At 36.6% G+C, this 21,453-nt stretch overlaps 2 protein-coding genes across 6 annotated transcripts in view; both read left to right on the top strand.

Annotated features, from left to right (window-relative positions):
* The window catches only part of LOC106867592 (general transcription factor 3C polypeptide 1), a 31,679-nt gene extending 16,845 nt beyond the window's left edge, over positions 1–14,834 (top strand). The window contains exons 2-3 of one of the 3 annotated variants that reach the window (XM_014912508.3): positions 6,127–6,207; positions 8,358–14,834. In XM_014912508.3, coding sequence (XP_014767994.1) covers positions 8,367–14,444 — 6,078 coding nt within the window. In that variant the 5' untranslated portion in view covers positions 6,127–6,207; positions 8,358–8,366 and the 3' untranslated portion in view covers positions 14,445–14,834. Of the gene's footprint in view, positions 1–6,126; positions 6,212–8,357 lie in introns of all 3 variants that reach the window. The other 2 variants (XM_014912505.3, XM_014912509.3) reach the window with 2 other exon arrangements.
* Positions 1–21,453, top strand: part of LOC106867594 (dol-P-Man:Man(7)GlcNAc(2)-PP-Dol alpha-1,6-mannosyltransferase) — a 98,633-nt gene that overhangs the window by 16,845 nt on the left and 60,335 nt on the right. The window contains exon 2 of one of the 3 annotated variants that reach the window (XM_089353877.1): positions 6,127–6,211. The exons of the other annotated variants lie outside the window; for them this stretch is intronic. The gene's annotated coding sequence lies outside the window, so the exon portion shown is untranslated. The remainder of the gene's footprint in view (positions 1–6,126; positions 6,212–21,453) is intronic. 3 annotated transcript variants of the gene reach the window in all.

Raw genomic sequence — 21,453 nt, 5'->3', positions numbered from 1 at the left:
TGTTGTCTGTATAACTTACTCTCACTAAGGGATCTCTTTTGTTCTTGTACTAGTTTACCATGACATTGCTATGCTACATATGTATTTATATGTATGCTTATCTACATGTATGAGGTGGTTTCAAAAAGTTCCCGGACTAGTTACATTCAATAAAGAAAATGACTTCTTTACCTAAGTTTTAACATTATATCCTTTGAAATAGTCACCTTGCACAACAATACACCTGCCACTTTTGGAATCCAGCCTGGAAGTTGTTTTCTGTAAGCAAGTCGAGGATCTTATGCAATTTGCTTTAGATCTCAATAACAGTGTTGAAAGGGTGATCTTTGAGCTGCATTTTCATTTTGGGAAGAAATGGAAGTCTGCAAGTGCCAAATCTGGTGAATAGGGCAGATGTGGAAGCAATACCATGTTTTTGGCAAGAAACTCACAAGTGAGGAGAGCTCAGGGACAGTGCATTGTCATCATGAAGAATCCAATTCTTTGCACTCCACAGATTCTGTTGCTTTTGCTGAATGTCCTACCTCAAACACTTAAAAATGTCACAGTAGAACTCTAGATTAATGATCTGGTCCTGGGGGATGAATTCTTGGTGCAAAATACTGCGGATGTTGAAAAAATGATGAGCATACTCTTGATTGAGCTGCAGCTCTGTCATGTTTTCTTCAATCATGGAAATAAAGGGTTCTTCCATTGTGATGACTGCTGCTTCATCTCAGGGTTGTACCCATAGACCCAACTCTTGTCACCAGTGATAGTCCTTGACATGAAGAATGATTCATCAGCAATACGCTGACAGAGATCTTAACAGACTTTGACACGATGTTCTTTCTGTTCAGTAGTCAGCAGGCAGGGGACAAACTTGGCAGAGGCACGCTGCATGTTCAATTCAGATGTTTGGATTGCCTGCACAGATCCATACGGCTGACCAGCAACATCAGCCATGTTGTTGATTGTCCTCTGACAATCCTCATGTACAAGCTGATGAATTTTCTTTACATTTTCAGGAGTGACACCTGTGGCAGGTCTTGCAGATGGCTCATTGTCTTCCAAGGACGTTCTTCTGTTTTTGAAGCACCTGTGCCACTCAAATCATTGGGCATGACCCATTGCCTTCATGCCGTAAGCTTGCTGAATCATGCTCAATGTCTCTCTAACAGACTTCCTAAGTTTAAAGCAAAATGTCACATTGGCTCTTTGTTCCAACTTCTTGTCTGTGACAAAATCACAGACTACAGCATACATGTGATCACAAAAACACAAATTTCACAACTTGTGAAGTAAACACAGCGATTTCACTCAGCACACTGCCTCATGAAGGTCACTAATAGCTCTCACTGCACATGTGACCGTGTGCTGCCATCTGTTGGCATGCTACAGAACTAATCCTGGAACTTTTTGATACTACCTTGTATGGATGTATGTATGTATGTATGTATGTGTGTGTGTGTATGTGTGCATGCATCTAATCTCCCTTACATCATTTTGTGGAACATTTACCATATTCACGTATAATGTAAGAAATTTGATACAAAACATCAGGGTTACAATTGTTTGGTAGCAATATACTCATGTATAAAAAAATATTTAAACACAAACAATTTGTAAAAATGAATATACCAAAAGTAGCTACTCTGAGACATCAAATGAACAGTGTATATACTTCGTTGTTTGCAACAATGTGTTGGAAATACTTCCTATGGTATCTGTTGATTCTTTTAATATGCTGGTGGTGGTTTCTTATATATTCTTTTGTTAAAAGTGATTATTTAATTTAAAAGACAAGACTTTAAAATATGCAAGTTACATTACTGATATATGATAATAGCTTTAAAAAAATCTTCACTTCACAGTGAAACATTAAAATATATGTTCATATAGTTTAACAAATGTTCATCAGTCTCTTGATGTTGTTATGAAGAAATCATTTAAGGATGAATTTATGAAACACTGGATATCATGGATGTTATCTGATGAAGTGGAAAAATTGCAGGAAGTAATTTCAAAATGTCTGGATTTGATACTTTTGCCACTGGGTTAAAATAGCTTGGATGCTTTACCCGAACATATGGATTCCAAGAGCTAAAAGACTAGCATCGATAATAGAGTGGAACGGAAGATAACCTGTTGTGGACTGATGAGGATGACGCTACCAATACCACTGCAAGTTTAGATGATGAGGATGTTGAAATGACAAGATTGGACAACAATGAAAAACTAAACCAAGAAAAATAGCTAGAGATTATTTGGAGATGATGAATCAGACTTTGGTAGTTTTGAAATAATAAACTCTCTTTATGAACAAAGACCTGTGCAACCCTACCTCCCCACTCAACAGCTTATGTGTAAACATTACTGAGCAAAAGCAGAACCCACCATTGTTTGTGTTTTAGCATTTGAGTTTTTGTGTTTTATGTCTTCTAACTTTTGTAGTGATATGCACACAGTCTCATTATATAAAAGGATAAAATATATTTATGATTTTTAGCTATGAAAATTGGGGGTCACATATTTGAAGTCATATTGTACTTCTAAAGATCATAGCCATCTGGTTTTTATCTATATCTAGGATTACATTAACCTATTTTAGGATGATAGGGTGTAATATGAAGGAAATTTGGTTGCTATTTATTGCAAGTCAAGCAACCATATAGAGATTCTCTCAATGGCTTTTGGTTTGAATGTGTTTTCAAATGTTACATCCACTGTTGTCTTGTGCAAATTGTAAACTGAAACAGCTGTGGCTAATTTGTAAATTAATTTTTTCTTGTGACAAACCTCTGCAATTTTCCTTTTCATTTTATATTGCTACCTTAACAATCTGTACCAAATTTGTTCTTGGACAACTTAGCTTAACTAGTGGCTAAATGCAGATGTTTTAAAATAAATAAATATAATGCACAATTCATAGACACACAAAAAATATGCACACACATATGTAGTGGCTGATTTGTATGTTCTCTTGTTTGTCAAAATTGTTTAACAAATACTGAGAGTATATATACTGCTTATTAACTAAGTATCATAGTCCATCTCTCACAATACCACTGATGATGACTGCAGATACGTTGCCTATTTTGTCTAGCCATCTACCTGCCTACTTATCTGTATGCTTGTCTGCCTCTCTTCATATATATCATCATCATCATCATTTAACATCTATTTTTCATGCTGTCACGGGTTGGATGGCTTGACAGGAACTGGCAAGCCAGGACTGCACCAATCTCCACTGTCTGTTGGACAGTTTTTATGACTGGATGCCCTTAATGCCAATCACTTGTGTGTGTGTGTGTGTGTGTATTCCTTGTCTTGCAAGTTACTTGGTGACACTGCTGGTGCCATGTAAAAAGCATCCAGTCTACACTGCAAAGTGGTTGGCATTTGGAAGGGCGTCCAGCTGTAAAAACCATGCCAAAACTGACCTTGTCTGTGCCACATAAAAAGCACTCAGTCCACTCTGCAGGGTGGTTCATATTAGGAAGGGCATCCAGCTGTAGAATCCGTGCCAAAACAGGCACAGGAGCCTGGGGGTAGTCTTCTACAAGGCTGGCTCCTATCAAACCATCCAACCCATGCCAGCATGGAAAGCGGACATTAAACAATGATGATGATGATATATTATTATTATTGTGTGAGAAAGCAGTGCATGCCATCAAAGAGACACGGGGGTAAAATATTCGAAGCCCAGTATATCCATCATGGCTACCCGTCTGATAAGGGGACACCAGGCACATGCATCACAACCGCATGTACACAACATAGTGATCTCATTTTTCAGCATCCCTTGTATCCCGCAAAGGGACATGCTCAACTGGTTACGGTCAAGCAGATCTTTGGTATTGAGCAGAAAATTTGCTGTAGCCCATCATTTACACCAAGACAAAAAATGCACTTGTTAAAACTTCCAATCAGTTAAGATCAGAAGTCATGAGATCCACTGCTTTGTACTGCATCACAGCATTTATTATTATCATTATTATTATTTGAAAAACAGTTTGTTTGGCCACGTGCAACTTCGTCTGATCAGCTCATCACATGAACCTAGCTTGTCAGGCTCTCTGACAAGCTAGGTTCTTGTGACAAGCCTAAGTTGCATGGGACTAAATCAAATGATTTTTAAAAAAAAGTATACGTAACTTCTACCATGTATGTAATATATATATATATATATATATATATATATAAATAAATATATATATACACATACATGGTAGAAGTTACGTATACACATACAGGGTGTGGTTAATAAACTGTCATCTAAATTACACAAAAATGAAAATAACACTGACATCTCGTTTTAAAATATATTCAATTAAATTGCCACTGGCTTCAACCAGACGATTTCGGAATCTCCTGCAACTCTTCTGGACAGTCTCCTTGTTTAAGTTGGTGAATGTGGCCGTAATCCTTGCTTTCAGTTCATCTTTGGTGTTACAAGGAATTTTGTTGGTCTCTCGCTCAACTGTGCCCCACACATTAATCAAGGGGGTTGTAGTCTGGGGAGTTAGGTGGTCAGATGTTAGGGGTGATGTGGTTGTAGAAATTGTCTGACAGCCATGACTGAGTTCTCCTGCTTGTGTAGCATGGTACAGAATCTTGTTGCCAGACATAGGGTCTTCCAGCAGCCACCCTTTTCACCCAGGGCAGCACTACCTCCTCCAGGCACTTGATGTAGGCCTCCATGTTGAGTCTGAGGCTGTGTGGGAAGATGTATAGAGGCATAACATTGCCATCACTAGTGATCACTCCAAGCACCATGATGTTGACTGGATGTTTGATTTTTATAACTCTTGGTACATGTCCTCAGATTAATATCCAAACACTCTGCAATGTTCATATTGGAGCTTCCGGCATGAATGCCAAGCAGTACATGTCGTTGGCAGAGTGAATTGCATCATGGTGATGTTTTTCTCACAGGCAGTGCCGAACTGACCTTACTTTACTGTGTAGTTGACAAGATCAAGAACAATGCACATGCACAAAATTAAAAATATAAAATGGCGACAATTTACCCATCGTGCTATGTGTGTGTGTGTGTGTATCTATATTTATATAGTGTGTGTCATTTGCTGCCAACTCCCCAACTGTTTCCAAGTAAAATTTGACACACACACACACACACACACACACAGGTGTGGCTGTGTGGTTAAGAAGTTTGCTTCCCATCCACATGGTTTTAGATTCAGTCCTACTGCATGGCTCCTTGGGCAAGTGTCTTCTTCTATAGCCCCAGGCTATAGTAGAAGGCTTTTAAGTGAATTTCATAGATGGAAGCTGATAGAAACACATTGTGTGTGTGTGTAAAGTCCATCTGTTTTTCTGCCTAATCAGTTTAACTGCCTGCCTATTTCTAGCTGTGTTTCTGTTTATCTATGTCAGCTTGGTTGTCTCTCAGTGCAACTGTGTCTTGTATGTCTGACTGGCCATATAATTCTGTGTGCGATTGTTTTTCTGCTTGCTTATTTGGATATGCTTCTGTAGCTCTTACATGTTTGTTTGCCTGTTGTATGTCTCTGTTACATACATGTGTGAAGTGGTCCATTTTGTTGGTGTGCATAACCTTTTTAAGGACATTGATTTTTAAACAAACATATTCAGACATTGTCAAACTATTTGGTGTCCAACCTCTGTATCCACAAATTAACTGATCTACACTTGATGTTATGTATGTGAATCCTCCCACATCTCCTCTCCTCCCTCCTCTCTTCAGTCTTCTCTTCCTTGTCTCTGTGGCTTGCATGCTTCTATGACACATTAAGCCAAATTTGATAAATTGCATGAAAAAAGACAATATCTAGATAGGCCTGATGAAATATGGTCATTCTGGGTGCCAGACTGTTTGAATAAAATTTCTGGGCAGGTTTATTGACGAAACAATTTTTTTTTCTTCAGAGTGAATAACACCTCTTCATAATAGTATTCGAAATCAGTGAGGTGTATAATTTACTACTGGTGATGATGATGATTAGAAATTAGAGGAAATGTTTTTCAAAAATAAATAAATATTAAATGTCTTGTAAACTGCAATAAGCTATATATGGGATCCAGTTTCAGAAATAATTTCAGGAATAAAATGCCAGTCTATTATAGGTAATTTTTTTCCCTTTGACATGGTGACTATTTCAGATGAACCAAGGCAATGTAGAATAACACATCCTCAGAAACTCAGCAAAACACCCTCAATGGATTTGAACTGGTGATCCATAGGCAGGTAGTTAATAACTTATCCACTTGACTATTCTGCTTTTATGTTCTAGCTGCTAATTAAGGCAAGGTTAAAAGTTACCTCCTCTAACTAGTAAATAATTGAAATTCTTAATAAAATTTATTTGAAATATAGTAGAATGTATAGAAGAATGAAAGAATATTCCATAAAAACATTCTGATTTCTTTTTATTGTTCACATGGACAGCTGGAATATAAACTTGTCTTTAAAATGTCAGCTTGAAGTTGATCCTTAATAAATTGGCTCTAACTCTTTTGCATAGTCTGAATCTATAGTTCTTTTGTCGTATGTAAAATATCATAGTGTATAGTGGTCAAGACATTTATTTCTCTAATGGTGAATTTACATAGCTCTAATTGCCTGCTGCTGCTGGCTACTATAGTGTACCACTGTAATTAATGAGGTTTGTTAGCTTGCAGTAATAAATTCAATCCCACCCACTATCACAACAGGATTGGAAAACTGCAGTGGAAATCATACCATTCTCATTCTTCTCAATCGTTAGTCAAAGATACCTTAGACACAGTAGGGTTACAAGGTTACAATGAGTGTTAGTTTGTTGAGAGGGGTAAGGTCTATAGCCTTTTTATGGAATAATTAGGCATGGTTGTTAGGTAAAATCTGAAATTTGATTGAGCAACCTTACAGTCAGTGGTATGCTAAACATGACCATCTTGTCTTTCCAAGCAATTTATCTAGGACAGTGTTTCTCAATCACTTTTTTTTATAAGATACTCCTTTTGATCTTGTAAAATTATCAAGAGTATTCCCTCCCCACTACAAAGCAAAGCAGTTGTTTTTTTCTCTCAGCATTTGTATTGGTCTTTAATATAAAGTGTTGATGGTCACAACCAGCACCACCCCAAATATTCTATAACACCCTCCAAGAGGGTACTACAGTCTCTTTTGAGGAACATAGATTGAAGGTTGTTTTATTTAATGAGTTATTCCACTTTTAGAACAGTAGTGTGTGATTTAAGGGAGATTTGACTGCTGATGTTGGCAAGTTAAGCAACTCAGTTGGCTCATTGCCTTTATTGAGCAAGATTTATGTGGTTAGTATTTGTTTTGAATCTTCGAAGGTTTGTGGTTGTAAAAATGTTTTTAGAAGGTGGGTGGGGACCCCAGTTTTAATGGAAGATAGTATTTGACCCTTTAGCATTCAAACCGGCCATATCTGGCCCAAATATGCTATCTGTTTTATGTTCAAACCAGCTAGATTCAGCCTCTCATACCTACCCTGCAATGTTATTCTAAAAATAAACAATTACACTGAAATCTTGAAGCTATGAGGCAATGTATTGTTAATTTTAAAACAATGTGAATAAAGAAGCATTACATTTGATCTGAAGGCTCAAGGGTTAACCCTTCAGAATTTAAACTAGCCATGTCTGACCAAATTATTCTACTTGTTTTATATTCAAACTGACCAGATCTGGCCTTTTATACCTACCCTAAAATGTCATTCTCAAAATAAACTATTACATCATTTGAAATCTTGAATCTACGTGACAATGGGTGATTAATTCAAAATATGTGAATAAACATGCACTAAATTTGACAGAATAATCTGAATGCTAGAGGGCTAATATAAAGCAGAATGGAGGCTAAGACAACAAGAGTTGATAGAAGGCAGAGAATTGTTATATCATGGTTAATAGAAGTCTTAAATTCTGAGTATGATCTATGGCTTCTAACTAGAAAAATATTTGTCGAATTTTATAATGAAAATTTATAGGAAACACAAGTTAAATAACTTTGCAACTTAAAAAAAAAACTATTTACAATTTTAATTATTTTTAAATATGTAAAAAATAAACAAGAATAGAAATATAAAATATTCACATTGTCCAATAAAGTCAACATCACGGTGGTGCACCAGCATGACCGCAGCCACTTGGCTGAAACACATAAATAAAATAAATAAGTAGTTCAGATAACTAAATATATATAGAACTGCTGTTTGATTCACTTTAAAACTGGTAGTATTTTGTTAAACATTTTTGTTTTGCATTTTTCAATGTTATACTTAGGCCTTTTGCTTTGTGACTGTCTTTTTGATTTAAATCTCTTAAATTTCTCACTATTTTTCCTGTTTAATCTAATAAAGTTTTGCTTCCTCATTTTTTAGGTTTCCAACATGGCTGCTGACTTTGTTGGGGATCTGTTGGATGAAGTGGCTTTAGAAGGGTTAGATGGGACAACACTTAATACATTATGGATACGACTTAAAGACCGCCCAAACTTTGCTTTCAAAATAGACGATCAGTCTAAAGAATTTATCTGGAATTCTTTAGTAATTCAAGATCAACTTCAGTTCTATGAACTCCCAACTGACCGCCTCCCACTTGTTACCATCAACCATTTTGATTACCAAGATCCTTCTACAGGTCAGTGGATTGAAGCTGCCAAGATTGTCGACTGCTATCCTATTGAAGTAGTCAAAGATAACCCATGTGTCCAAGGTTCATGCTCCACTTATTCAACTCGATTAAATATCACAAATCAAATACGCTCAGATGATTACCAAAAGCTTTGTAGTCTAGAAGAAGCCGAAGCACTATGGGGCGAGAGAATGGTTATTGTTGCTTCCCAGAATTTACGGAGTATGTCTCTGTTTGGACCAGACAGAGACCCAAATATGAGGTTGTTGGATTTACCATATTGCATCTTAGAAAGAATTGGTCGTTCTCGTTATATTGGGGAACTCACCCGAGGACACAACAGTTTAGCTGTTTTTAGCGATTCGCCAAAACTTATGTTTCATTATTTTAAGTTACTAATCCGTTTATCACTTGTCCGTAAGCAAGTATTTGCTATGACCAATGTTGTAAATAAACAGGTCCACACTAGATTATTACATCTACCTCGATTTTACTCTGAAAAGAAATCTCGGTACATGGTTCTACTAGAACGCCTCACCAGCTACTTGAAGACCAAATACAGCCACCAAGAAGAGGTTGCTATTTGTAAGGAAGATATCGGGATTGATGATCAGTCCTTCAAGAAGCTGTGTCGGGCTTCTACTAGATATGTGCGGATATTTAATATGAACTACAGAGATATGTATCCAGACTCAGAAGTTATTGAAAATGTGAAAAACAAAAAGTATAAGGAGAAAACAGTTCGTGTGATTCAAATGATGAGAGAGTATGGTGTCGAGGAAGATGAAGATGAAGAAGAAATAGAAAGTGACGAAGAGGGAGAAGATACTGCGACAGTGACTAAAGATGAAAAAAACAAATCAGAGCCTATAAAATTACTATGGGAAAGGCCATTTATCCAACAAGCAAATGATTTACTTGAATGTGCTGGTCCTGGGGGCATGTCTCTTAAAGATATGATGAAGTGTATGAATATTTCAACTTTTGAAAGCCGTAGTGTCCTGAAGTATTTGACTAGGACCAAAGCATCTCACTCAGTTATGTTAGATGTTGGCAGACAGCGTAAAGCTATGTATATCTCCTATAAATTCGCCAACACCAGTAAATTACATATGGATTTAGAAAAAGAAAGGAACAAAATGGAACAGTTGATAAAGTCAACTCCCAAACTTCCATTTAAATCTACACCCCAGCAGAAGGGATTAACATCTGAGGAGAAGAATAAAGAATCAGCCCCACACACTAATTCAAGTGGAACCAATCAACAAGATGCTACTGTTGATCCTGTAATGAATATGCAGGAAGAGGATGATACTAAAAAACCACGCCTCACTTCAAAGGTCCTTCAGCGGACCAACTGGATCATTGAAGCTGTTCAAGAAGCTAAATTAGTTGATAAGACATTTGCTTTAAAGAATATGATTTTAAATAAAGAAAAAGCCATGGGCGAATCAACTCAAATTGACAAGAAATCTGTCGACCGTATCCTGCGACGTCTGCAAAAGAATGGACAAATCCGGTTAATAAAAACCATAATTAAAACTGATAATAAACAAAAAGAATTAACGTTCATTTGTGATCCCAGTATCACACCTGATCATCAAATTGTGAAGAGTGCTATAGAACAAGCTAAACTGAAATATTTTGGGGTTTGCAAAGAGCATTTACGTGAATCTGAGCGTATGAAGATGAACAGCCGTTTGCTTATGAAAGATATGCCTCCTAGTGTCCAAGATAGTGTGCGCAAACTGCATGACCACCGAAGCAAGATGAAAGCATGTGATATGCGTTATGATCCATCATATATGAGAAAGTATGGTGTCTTACCAAAGTTTCGTAAAGCTGAAACTGTCCACAAATTATTGTGGTACTTGATATATGCTAATAGAAACAAGACACCCATACCAAATGACCAAATTCGTAAAGATCCTGCTTTGGAGGTGAAAGCTGACCCTGATAGTGACATCACTACTACCACAACTTACGATTCACCTCAGGCTCTTATACCTGAGACTGATGTTGATGGTAATGTGGAGTGGAACATAAAATCAACTGAAAGTGTCCCTCCTGTGTATGTTGATGACAATTCATGGCGGCGTTATCTTGCTCCTTTGCCTCTACATTCTGGATTCCAGGTCGGCTGGTGTCTTATCAGTGACGTTTTGCTTTTGTTACCCCTACAGTTATTTTGTCAAATAGTCTCTCTTCCATACAAAATTAATGGTCTGAAAGAATTTCTTGCAGATCCTGTGAAACGCTACTATCCTATAACTTACCTGCCTTTTAAACTTACCCAGCAACTCCTCTATGCTCGTCGTTACATATTTACGTTTTATGAAGTTTGTACATTACTCTGTCAAATGGGGTTACTCTCATTTGGAGATCAAGTCCTCAAAGAGAAAGACCAAGTGTTTATTTACCTTCACAAAAATGCTAAACTGGTTGATACGAAAAGTTCTGTTGTTGGCTACTGTCAGGTTCGCCCACCTGAAGGACAAACATTTCCAATTGAATCCTTTCATTTAGATAGCTGGGAAGTTCTTGAAAATTATTGGTTCTGTTTTAGAGTCACTGCATTGAATACTCCATTAGGAAGATATCACAAAGTGGTTGATGAAGTAAAATGGGAAGAAGAACATGGTGTAGCCCCAGTCTCTTATAGTTTGTCTGATGCTCAATCTGCAAAGACACCGGATACAGTTATTGACAATGGTGCCATACCTGGTGATGGATTAGGTGCTGCCGGCTTCGACTCTTCTCTATTTTGCCATATCTCTCGGAATTGGTTTTGGTATGCTGAGACCAGTCAATGGAAGAATATTGTTAAAGAAAAAAGAGTAGATAAAAAATCTAGTGATGTAATATCGCCCTTACATCCAACTATCTTTGAAGAGAATTCTCTTAGCCAGAGACTTCCTCGACTTTTTGGACCAAAAAGGAGACTGGCGCTTGATAAAAATGATGAGGCTGCTGAAACTTTTGGGAAAAAGAATGCATCTGAAAACCCAAATGACAAAGAAGGAAAATCAAAATTTCCTTTGTCAAAAATTCCCAAACCCAAAAAACGGAAATTATTTGGTTATTTGAACAAAGGATTAAAAAAGAAAGCTCGTAAACGTACTGAGATTTATGATGAACGAGATAAATTAGCTTTAAAAAGTAAGACCAAGGAAAGAGTTGTTTGGTCACAGCAGGAAGACAGCTTTTTGCTTCTCTGTAAAGTTGCCAATCTTTTCATGGAAAATAGAAGACCTAATGTACTTAGTCGTATGATTGTTTCTTGGACCAAGATTCGAGATTTACTTATGGATAAATATCCAGAGTATGCTAAAGATAAAACATCAAAAGCATGTCAGCGAAGAGTATCATTTGTTCTGAAGAATCCTCAAACAGTCCTTAATGTTTCTGCATTTCTACAAGAAGCGTTGCATGACTCCAAACTTATGGAAGATTTCGGTTACAGGAGATTTAAATATGTACAGGATGATGAAACTGACAAAATATTTGAGGATCTAGTAAACCGATTAATTGAGAAATTTTCTTCAGATAAATACACACAGAGATGTGATCTTCCAAATTCTTTGAATCAGCTTAACAATAACTACATTTTAACCCAAATTGGTAAATGGAAGAAAGTCTCTGAACCTAAAGATATTACTCGAGTGGATGATATCTATGCTACAGTCTTGCATAATATTATACACAGTTATCTATCATTGAATGATAAACAAGGCAGAGCCCATGAAATGTTCCGTTTATTTAACCAGTATCCAGAGAGCTTAATGAATGAAGTATTTGCACAAATGCAGTCAGATCGTATGATCACTCGAGTTAAGAGAAAAGTAATTAAAAACAAACAGAAAGAGGCAGACCTTTCTTCCTTAAATACTCATCAACTGAGCCAAAAATACAATTATTATTTTATTAGTAGGTTTCCTCCTAATTTATTTTCTGACATCTTTGAGATGGTTGATTTGGTGGAATCTGCTTCAACTGAAGGTTACAATGTGTCTGATGTACCAAAAGGGGGATATGCAGCTTTTATAGTTTCAATCGTTGGCCTTCAATTAGCTAAGTTTGATGTAACAATACCTGATAAAATTATTGTCCTTGATCCTGAGGGATTGAAATCAAATCCTATTGGTCGAGGGAAAGTTCCAAAGACAAATGAACCTGAAGATGATTCTGTTGCTGAAGGAGATCTCCAAGTTTCCGAGAATTCTCCAAAGTCTCCTGCAAATGAATCTTCTACAGAATGTGAAAGTGTTTCTCAAGAAATCCAACAGAGTGGGCAGAAGAGGCCACGGGAAGACAGTATAAACAAAGATTCTTTAACAGATGATGATTCTGGACCTAGTGCACCAAAAAGCAAGCCAATCCCTTCCAACACATCAAAACCTTTGGTAATCAGACCTCATCATTTGCCCAGGAAAACAAATGCTAGAGTTTCTCGTGTGACTCTGTCCCTTGCCCGATCTGAAAATATCACAGGTTTGAACCTGCGTGAATTAAACCCACAAGATAACTTTGTAATCAACAGTTGTGTTGTTAAAATAAGTCTTCTTAATTCTTTGTTACCTAAATTTCATGGTAATACTGAAAAAGATGTTTTACTTGTGGAGTCTGCATCGTCATCAGGGGACATTTTATGGATCACCGAAAAAGTCTTTAAGAACATTATAAGGAAACAATATCAGTTAGTACCACAGCCAGAAGAAGTGTCTACAATTTGGGATAATCTTCGAAAGCAGACTAATATGTCAGCTCGTGATATTGGTCTCCTACAGCAAATATTGAGTGTTATCGAAAGAGAGCAAAGCATGGGAATCCGAAAATATGATCTCCAGTATCATTTCCAAAATCGGTGGTTACAAGTCAAAAAGTGTGTGAATGTCCTTGAAAAACATCAACTGATCCTAAAAGTCGGTGTCACAGTAGAACGCTATGTTTCTGTCAAATATTCACGTCCATGGATTATACATGCATTTAAAAATACTCGTGGCCGATCAGATCAGAACAATATTGATGATTGCTTCTCTGATTTACTCTCCAGCCCAGAAGAGGAATACACCAAATCTTTCACATCTCTTGATGAATCAAATATTGCAGATTCTGGTGCATCAGCTTGTGATGCTGCTTTAAATGCATTGAAACAACTTGAAGCTGAATGCAATTCCAATTGCACACTTAACCTTAGCTATCAGTCAACACCGTCATGTAGTTCAAACAGCAGTACATTTGGGTTGCCTAGCAACAACCGAATACCAGCTTGTACCTCTCAACCTCCAGAACAAGAATATGACAATGGTGAAGATGATGATGTCATTTTACTTGAAAATCCAAGCACAGCAGGTAATTTTTCAATGAGTAAGCGAGTTAAGAAGAAACCTGCCAGACTAGCATTGAATGAAGATGCTTCTTGTACAGCACCTTCATTGAGTACATACAAAAAAGTGCGTGTACTCTGCCGTCCATGGAGAAAGCCTGAAGGTTTGCTCAATAGAAATGTATTAAAGATGATGCTTGAATCACTTATGTTTTTCATCATGTCCAAGCCTGGAGTGTCTGAAGAAACAATTTTTGCCAAGTACAATCCTGTTTTGCAGCCAGTACCCGTTAAGGAACTATTGGGACTTTTGGAAGATATTGGTTGTGTCTCAAAGACTATATTGAGGAAACCAAGGTGGATCTCAGTATTTAGCAAAACAAATTCCATTGAGGAAGTTGAAGAAGACCACGAAGGAGATGTTATTATGTATGATGTAACTTTGGAAGGGACTTTACGAATGGGACAATTCATGAGTCATTTGATGTCATCCAAAGTGTCACATTAATCTGTTACATAACTGATGACAGATTTCTATTTTTACCTCAATTCCATATGGTCCAAAAGAACTTCCCCACTCCCCATTAAAAAAAAATGGAATTAAAAAAATATAAAAAAGAGAACCTCATTTGCTGCATTACTCCAATTTTTGGATTTACACAAAAGAAAAAGAAAAGAAAAAAAGTAATCTTCACTTGTTTTTGTCCATTATTTCATAAGAAAAGAATCTTGTAGTTTTTAGGACCTGGTTTCTATGTATGCATGGCCTGACATATGTGGAAACAATACACCACAGTGGAAATACACAATTTTTCCTCAATTTCAAATCATTTCATTAACTTGTGACTCATCTGTGTATCAATATATAATTATTTAGATCATAAAACAGTAAATAAAAGCACTTGTTTCATTTTTTTTAATTACTCAAAAACAATTATTTTATTTATCTGTCAGCAGTTAATGTATTCACAGTTTAATATTTGCTTTCGTTTCCGTTGATGTCTTGTATTTTGTCATGTATAGTATGCTGTGGCATATGTCATTGAGGTAACTCTAATTCTATAGCTGAATCTTAATGATTCGTCTTCTCCAAACTCAATGCTGTAAACCAATAGAACCCTCATAAATTATACAGTACCCTCATGTTAACTCCTGACCAGTTCTGATTGACCATGCCTATGATCAAATAGTGTTCCAATCATGGCTATTCTGTACGTTAGGAACTACAATATCTTTAAGTTGGTAGAGAATTATTTGAGGGATATTTCTTTATTATTACTTGCAAGTTGAATAATTGTGTAGAGACTCCCTTTGCTTCACTTTGGTGCCAAATTAAAGCTAGGTTCATTGCACTAGCAAGAAATGAATATCTAACCTATGGACACAGTTCATTGTCTGAAGAAATTTAAGTGGTTTAATAATTACCCTTTAAGAATTCAACCAGATTAAGACTAAGACTGTAACTGAATTGAATTTCAGTGTCAGATTTATGTTAGATTTGTGTGGTTGCTCTTTTTAATCATCAGCATCATCAATGTTTTGAAGTTTATTTTTAATGCTAACAAAAGTTCAGTAAGTTTATGTAGTTCTGTGTGTTTCAGTCAGACATCATCTTGTTAGTGAGGCCTAAACTTGTTAACTTTTCTTAATTTTCTAATAAAATTTTCCTTAGATCTGTATCACCTGAGTCAAATCTGTTTAGCTTCTTAATACCAACTGCCTGAGATTACCCATCATCATAGGATCCATTTTTTTCCAATGCTTTCATGAGTCAGATGGAATTCTGTCAGATAGATTTTTTTGCTGCCAGATGCCCTTCTAATCACCATTTGCTTCTGAATAAGGTAATATTTCTCTATAGGAAGGCATTGAGCTGGCAGAATCATTACTGAGTTGAGCAAAATGCTTAGTGGCATTTTGACTGTCTTTAGATTCTGATTTCGAATTCTGCAGAAGTCAACTTCGCCTTTCATCATTTTGGGGCCAATAAAATAAATACCAGTTGAGCACTGGGGTTGATGTAATCAACTTACCCCCACCTTTGAAACTGCTGGCCTTGTGCCAAAATTTGAATCCAATATTTCTCCATAGCTAGACATGTAATCATAGAAACTTGGAAACAAAGAACACTGCTTGTATGACAGTGATGCTTGTTTATAGCTATCATGCGAAGTTAAGGCAGGGAGACAGTAACACATGCACACACACATACGATAGGATTCTTTCAGTTTGTCTTTATTAGAACCATTCACAAGGCTTTGACTGATCACAGGCTATAGCAGAAGACACTTGCCAAAGATATCACGCAGTGGGACTGAACCCAAAATGGTAGTTGAGAAGCAATTCCTCATCACATAACCACATCTGTGCATACAGATATATATATATGTGTGTGTTTGATGTATATATGTGTGTCTGTGTTCTGTACTGATAAGAAGGCCATTAATAGTGTGGATGCAGCGAGAGAGAAAAAAGCATGCAAGTAAATATATATATATATATATCACCCTCATTAAATGATGAAAATGATGATGACATTCTATTTATATATATATTACCAAATAAATTTTTTTTTTTTTTTGGTGTGTCTCAGTCTTACTGCATCCAATACTCTGGATTTGGGCAATTACAGCCTCTAAATTATTTTCAATTGAATTATGTATCCCAATTCTACAGTTGTACATTCAAAAATGCTCATCGCAATGAAATACCTGTTGAACACAAAATATGAACTACATGTGACGTCTACACTTGAGCACACACGCACACACACTCACAAACATGAATGTACGGTGCTACACATCCATACATGTATATCTATATATATAAAAATGAGAATGTGTGTGTCTGTCTGTCTGTCTGTCTGTCTGTCTGTGTGAATCCCTAAAACTCGAGAACTACGCAACCAATTTCATTCAAATTTTACACATGCCTTACTTAGGGTTCCAGTTGTGTTTTAGTAAAAAAAAATTATTAACTTCTTGCAGAGTTCGAGCACACGGCAACATAATATCTCCTCCACTATTACGTGTCAAAAGTGAAACAAAAACACTCATGTCAAATACTTTCACTTTAAAAATGAAACTATTCCACTAACTGAAACAATCACATTTCGATACTGTAGTGACAGATACTTTCACAGAGAGAGAAAGAGAAAGAGAGAGAGAGAGAGATGTATATGTATACATATACATGTATATGTACACCATTTCTATACTGTAATGACAGATACTTTCAGAGAGAGAGAGAGATGTATATGTATACATATAGATGTACACGTATATGTATAGATCTATACATACATGTATATGTATACATATGTGTAGATGTATATATATATATATAGATGTACATGTAATATGTACACATATATACATGCATACAGATATCTATACATATATACACCCATCACACACACATGCACACAAACACACAGATTAGTCATTTGTTTTCTTATCCAAAACTACGTCAAAAGTACTGAATGGATCTTTATGAAATTTGGAAATTATATTCTTTGCATAACGGCCATAACTCCCATGAAAATTCATATATTTTTGATGTTGATGAAATTTTAACCCGATCATAACAGATGAGCATTATTTAGAAAATGATGTCACACGTTATTGAGGCTACCATTCTTTCTGGATGTGCAAAAGGGGATGACGTCTTTATTCCAAGAATTCCTCTTACTCCATCAGGAGCAGACATTCCTTTTACATTCAGAAGACTACAATTCCCCCTTCGTGTGACTTTTGCCATGTCCATAACCAAATATCAGGGTCAAACACTGTCTGTAGCTGGTCTTCTCTTGGAAGAGCCCTGCTTCTCACATGGACAACTGTATGTTGGCTGCTCAAGAGTGGGCAGCAACAAAAAACCTATTTGTATATGCTCCACAAGGGAAAACAAGGAACATAGTTTACAATGAGGTGTTATAATCACAACAGCAAGAAAGTATGTACATGATCACCTTCTTTTACGAAACTTCATTGACTTTCATATATTTATATTGATATACATATATATACGTGTGTTTGGGTGCGTGTGTGTATATACATCTCTATATATAAAGATGATGCGTAGTCTAGACGGCGTTTTTAGATTTCATTATTCTCTTTAACCCGGGCAACGCCGGGTATTTCTGCTAGTATACTTATAAATATATACATAAATTTACATCACAATCTTGATCAAGATAATCATAATTCAATAAATATAATGTATGTATGTATGTGTATATGTGTCTATGTATGTATGTATGAATATATGTATGCATATAAATGTATGTGTATATATGTATATACATCTATAATTCTGTCTTAGATTTAGCTGGCCGTAAACTTTTATTTCTCAATTCTATATCTCTACCATTCAATATTTACTGTCTCTGTGTGACAGAAATCCCAAAATAATATCTCTCTATCTCCCTCGTGCTCTGGCCTAACCCTCTCTGCTTTACTCTGTCTCTCTCGATCCCACCCTCTCTCTCTCTCTCTTCTCCTTCCTCTTTCGATTAACCCCTTGCTTCGCCAGATCTATAAAACTAGCACGTGCACCCCAATTCCCCCACTTGACCTAAATACATTTGCAGCAATAGCTGTGGTGCACCCGAGAAGTAAGGTGGAGAGGAGGTTCCGCTAGGTAAAGAACACAGGTACAAGATTTTCTGGGCAAGGAACACAGACGGGGTAGGGGGTGTGGGTATACTTCTTGCAGAGAAATGGGTGGATAAGGTAATTGAGGTAGCTAGAGTATGCGATAGAATACTTAAGATTAGATTAGTCCTTCACCATGGGTTAGCAACCATTATCTTGGCCTATGCCCCTCAGCCTAGGCTACCTGACAGACAGAAAGACCGATTTTATGACACCCTCTTGCAGACTACCTCATCGACGAATGACAGGGACCTTCTCTTTGTGGCTGGTGACTTCAATGGTCATGTTGGACAACATTCAGGGGGCTTCCATGGCGTACATGGAGACTATGGTTTGGTTCCCGCAATGAGGAGGGAACCAGGCTGATGGAGTTCCGTGATGCAAATGACCTTATGGTCTGCAATACTAACTTCAGGAAACCTGCCAGTCATCTAGTCACCTACCGTTCTGGCAGACACATTAGCCAAATTGACTACATCCTCGCCAGGAAAAGGGAAACATGGCTGCTTATAAATGCCAAAACCTTCCCAGGCGAAGAATGTACCCCACAACATAGACTAGTAGTTAGTGACTTCAGGATCAGGGCTAAGTGGTTGCCCAGATGACCAGCATGGAGGAGAAGGGTCTGGAAGCTCAAAGATCCTGCGAATGGACAGAGATTTAGAGACTTACTAGCAGTATAATCTGATGTCTGGATGTAACTTATTACGCCATCTACAATAAATCTTGCTAGGTGAAAATCAACTAAAAAAGAAAGCCTTACAATGAAAAAACCCTTATGATGTAAATATGTTCATAATTCAAAAGACGAAATTAATAGGGAAAGTCTGAAGGCTGTTTTGAGTAACATTATTAAGTGTATGTAAATTTCTTCCGTCTAATTGGCTATACAAATGCTTGTGCAAAACAACTTTTTGCGCTGCCTTGATTACATAGCAGGGTAATTCCTTTTAGCAGGAGGTAGGACGGCAATTTGTGATGAAGCAATTGCTGGTGATCTGTTGCTACACAGTTCTGCCAGAATTCTATCAGATTGGGCAGTAGATGTTGATGCACCATTTTGCATTATATTCAAAGTAGCTTCTGGAATGTGGTGAATTGCTGCAGTCTGTTGCTGTCTTTTTAAACCTGTTGCTTTCTTTCCCCAGCAAGCTCTCTTGTTTGGAGGCATAATCCATGTACATATTAAACAGAACAAAAAAAGTTATAACAGATGGCAGGGTCGGTAGTTTTCACATTTCGGTAATTTTTCAGATTAACACCCGCACGATTACGTAACCCTAACCTTGACCCTAAAACCGTAACACTAACGCTCATTGTAACCCTAAAAACCGTAACCCTAACACTAGTGAAAACCGTGCCGGTGTTAATCTGAAAAGTTACCCACATTTGTAATGAAGTTCACTGATTTGCAATGTGTTGTCCATAAGCTCCGTAGTTTGTATATTTACAAAACATGAGTTATCTTGTAGTGAATGCTTGTGTGTACGTGCGCGTGTATGCGTTTGAGAGACCGAGAGAGGGGAGGAAAGGAATAGAGAACGGGAGCAATGAAGAAAGAGAGGAAGGGAGAACGGAAGACAGTTATAAAATAGCAATGCATGCGCATGTTTATATAAGAAACACAGAAACTAAATCTTATATCTATAATGTTGATGTGTTTATGTGTATGTTGTCACAGATCACGTATGTGTGGTTGTGTGTGTTTTTACGTTTCTATGTTATGAAAAATATGTTAGAGGTAGAGGGATACAAGAAAGCTATTAAATGGGAGAGAAGAAGAACGAAGTGAGAGTGAAAACGTAGAAGGAAAGAATAGTCTTAAAGCAAGTTAATCTATGACTTTCTCTCTCTCTCCTTCTTTTACTCTTACTCTGTATATTATATGTTGAGCGCGTGGTCGATGTGTAAGAACGCCGGTACAGGTAGAAGGGAAGAAATATAAAAGTTGCTAGAAACAACAGCCAAATCTCCCTTAAATCACACAAAGTAAATGGAATTTTAAAAAATGTAATTACTGCACTGGAAAGTTCACATCAAGAAAATTCCATTGATGTAAAAATTTGTACAAAAAAGTGGAAGATGTGGATTTCTATAAACTTTTAAAAAGGCTTCACACAGATACAGAACTTCAGCATTATATATTAAGATGGGCAACACACACACACACACACACAGTAAATAAAAATAAAAAGACAGATATTTGTATATATGCGTGTATTAATGTGTATTCTGTGTCTCTATATATATGGTAGTAAGTAAATGCATTTTAAGAAAGATGATTAAAAAAGTTCAGTTTGTAGGGAATAAATGTTTGACTGTCGATCGTATTTGGAAGAGACTGACAGGTATTTGTACGTATGTATGTATGAGTGTGTATTCAAAAACATCTATATTTACACTTTAAAGTTGGTTTTCACACTCAACCCTGTTCTGCAGAATCAGTGTAGCGACGGGAGGTTTGTGCCCATCTCTATGTTCTGAGTTCAAATTCCGCCGAAGTCGATTTTGCCTTTCATCCTTTTGGGGTCTAAAAAATAAGTACCAGTTGAACATGGGTCAATATAATCGACTATTCTCCACCTGCCCAAAGTCGCCCTTGTGGGAAAAATTTAAAATAATAATAATAATAATAATAATAATAATAATAATGACCTCTGCTGATCAAAGTCCCAACCCTCAACTAAGTCTTAAGTGTATATATATATGGGCAACACACACACACACACTAAATTAAAAAATGTTAGTAAGTAAAAGTGTTTTAAAAAAGATTGTTAAATTTTCAGATTAATACCCGCACGATTTTCACTACATTGTTAGAGTTAATAGATTTTATTAGGGGGGAAAATGTTTATTTGTGTA

The sequence above is a fragment of the Octopus bimaculoides genome, chromosome 6, assembly GCF_046866305.1.
Source record: "Octopus bimaculoides isolate indiv1 chromosome 6, ASM4686630v1, whole genome shotgun sequence".
Classification (NCBI taxonomy): Eukaryota; Metazoa; Mollusca; class Cephalopoda; order Octopoda; family Octopodidae; genus Octopus; species Octopus bimaculoides.
The sequence above is the reverse complement of the archived record's forward strand: the minus strand, read 5'-3'. Positions and strand labels throughout refer to the sequence as shown.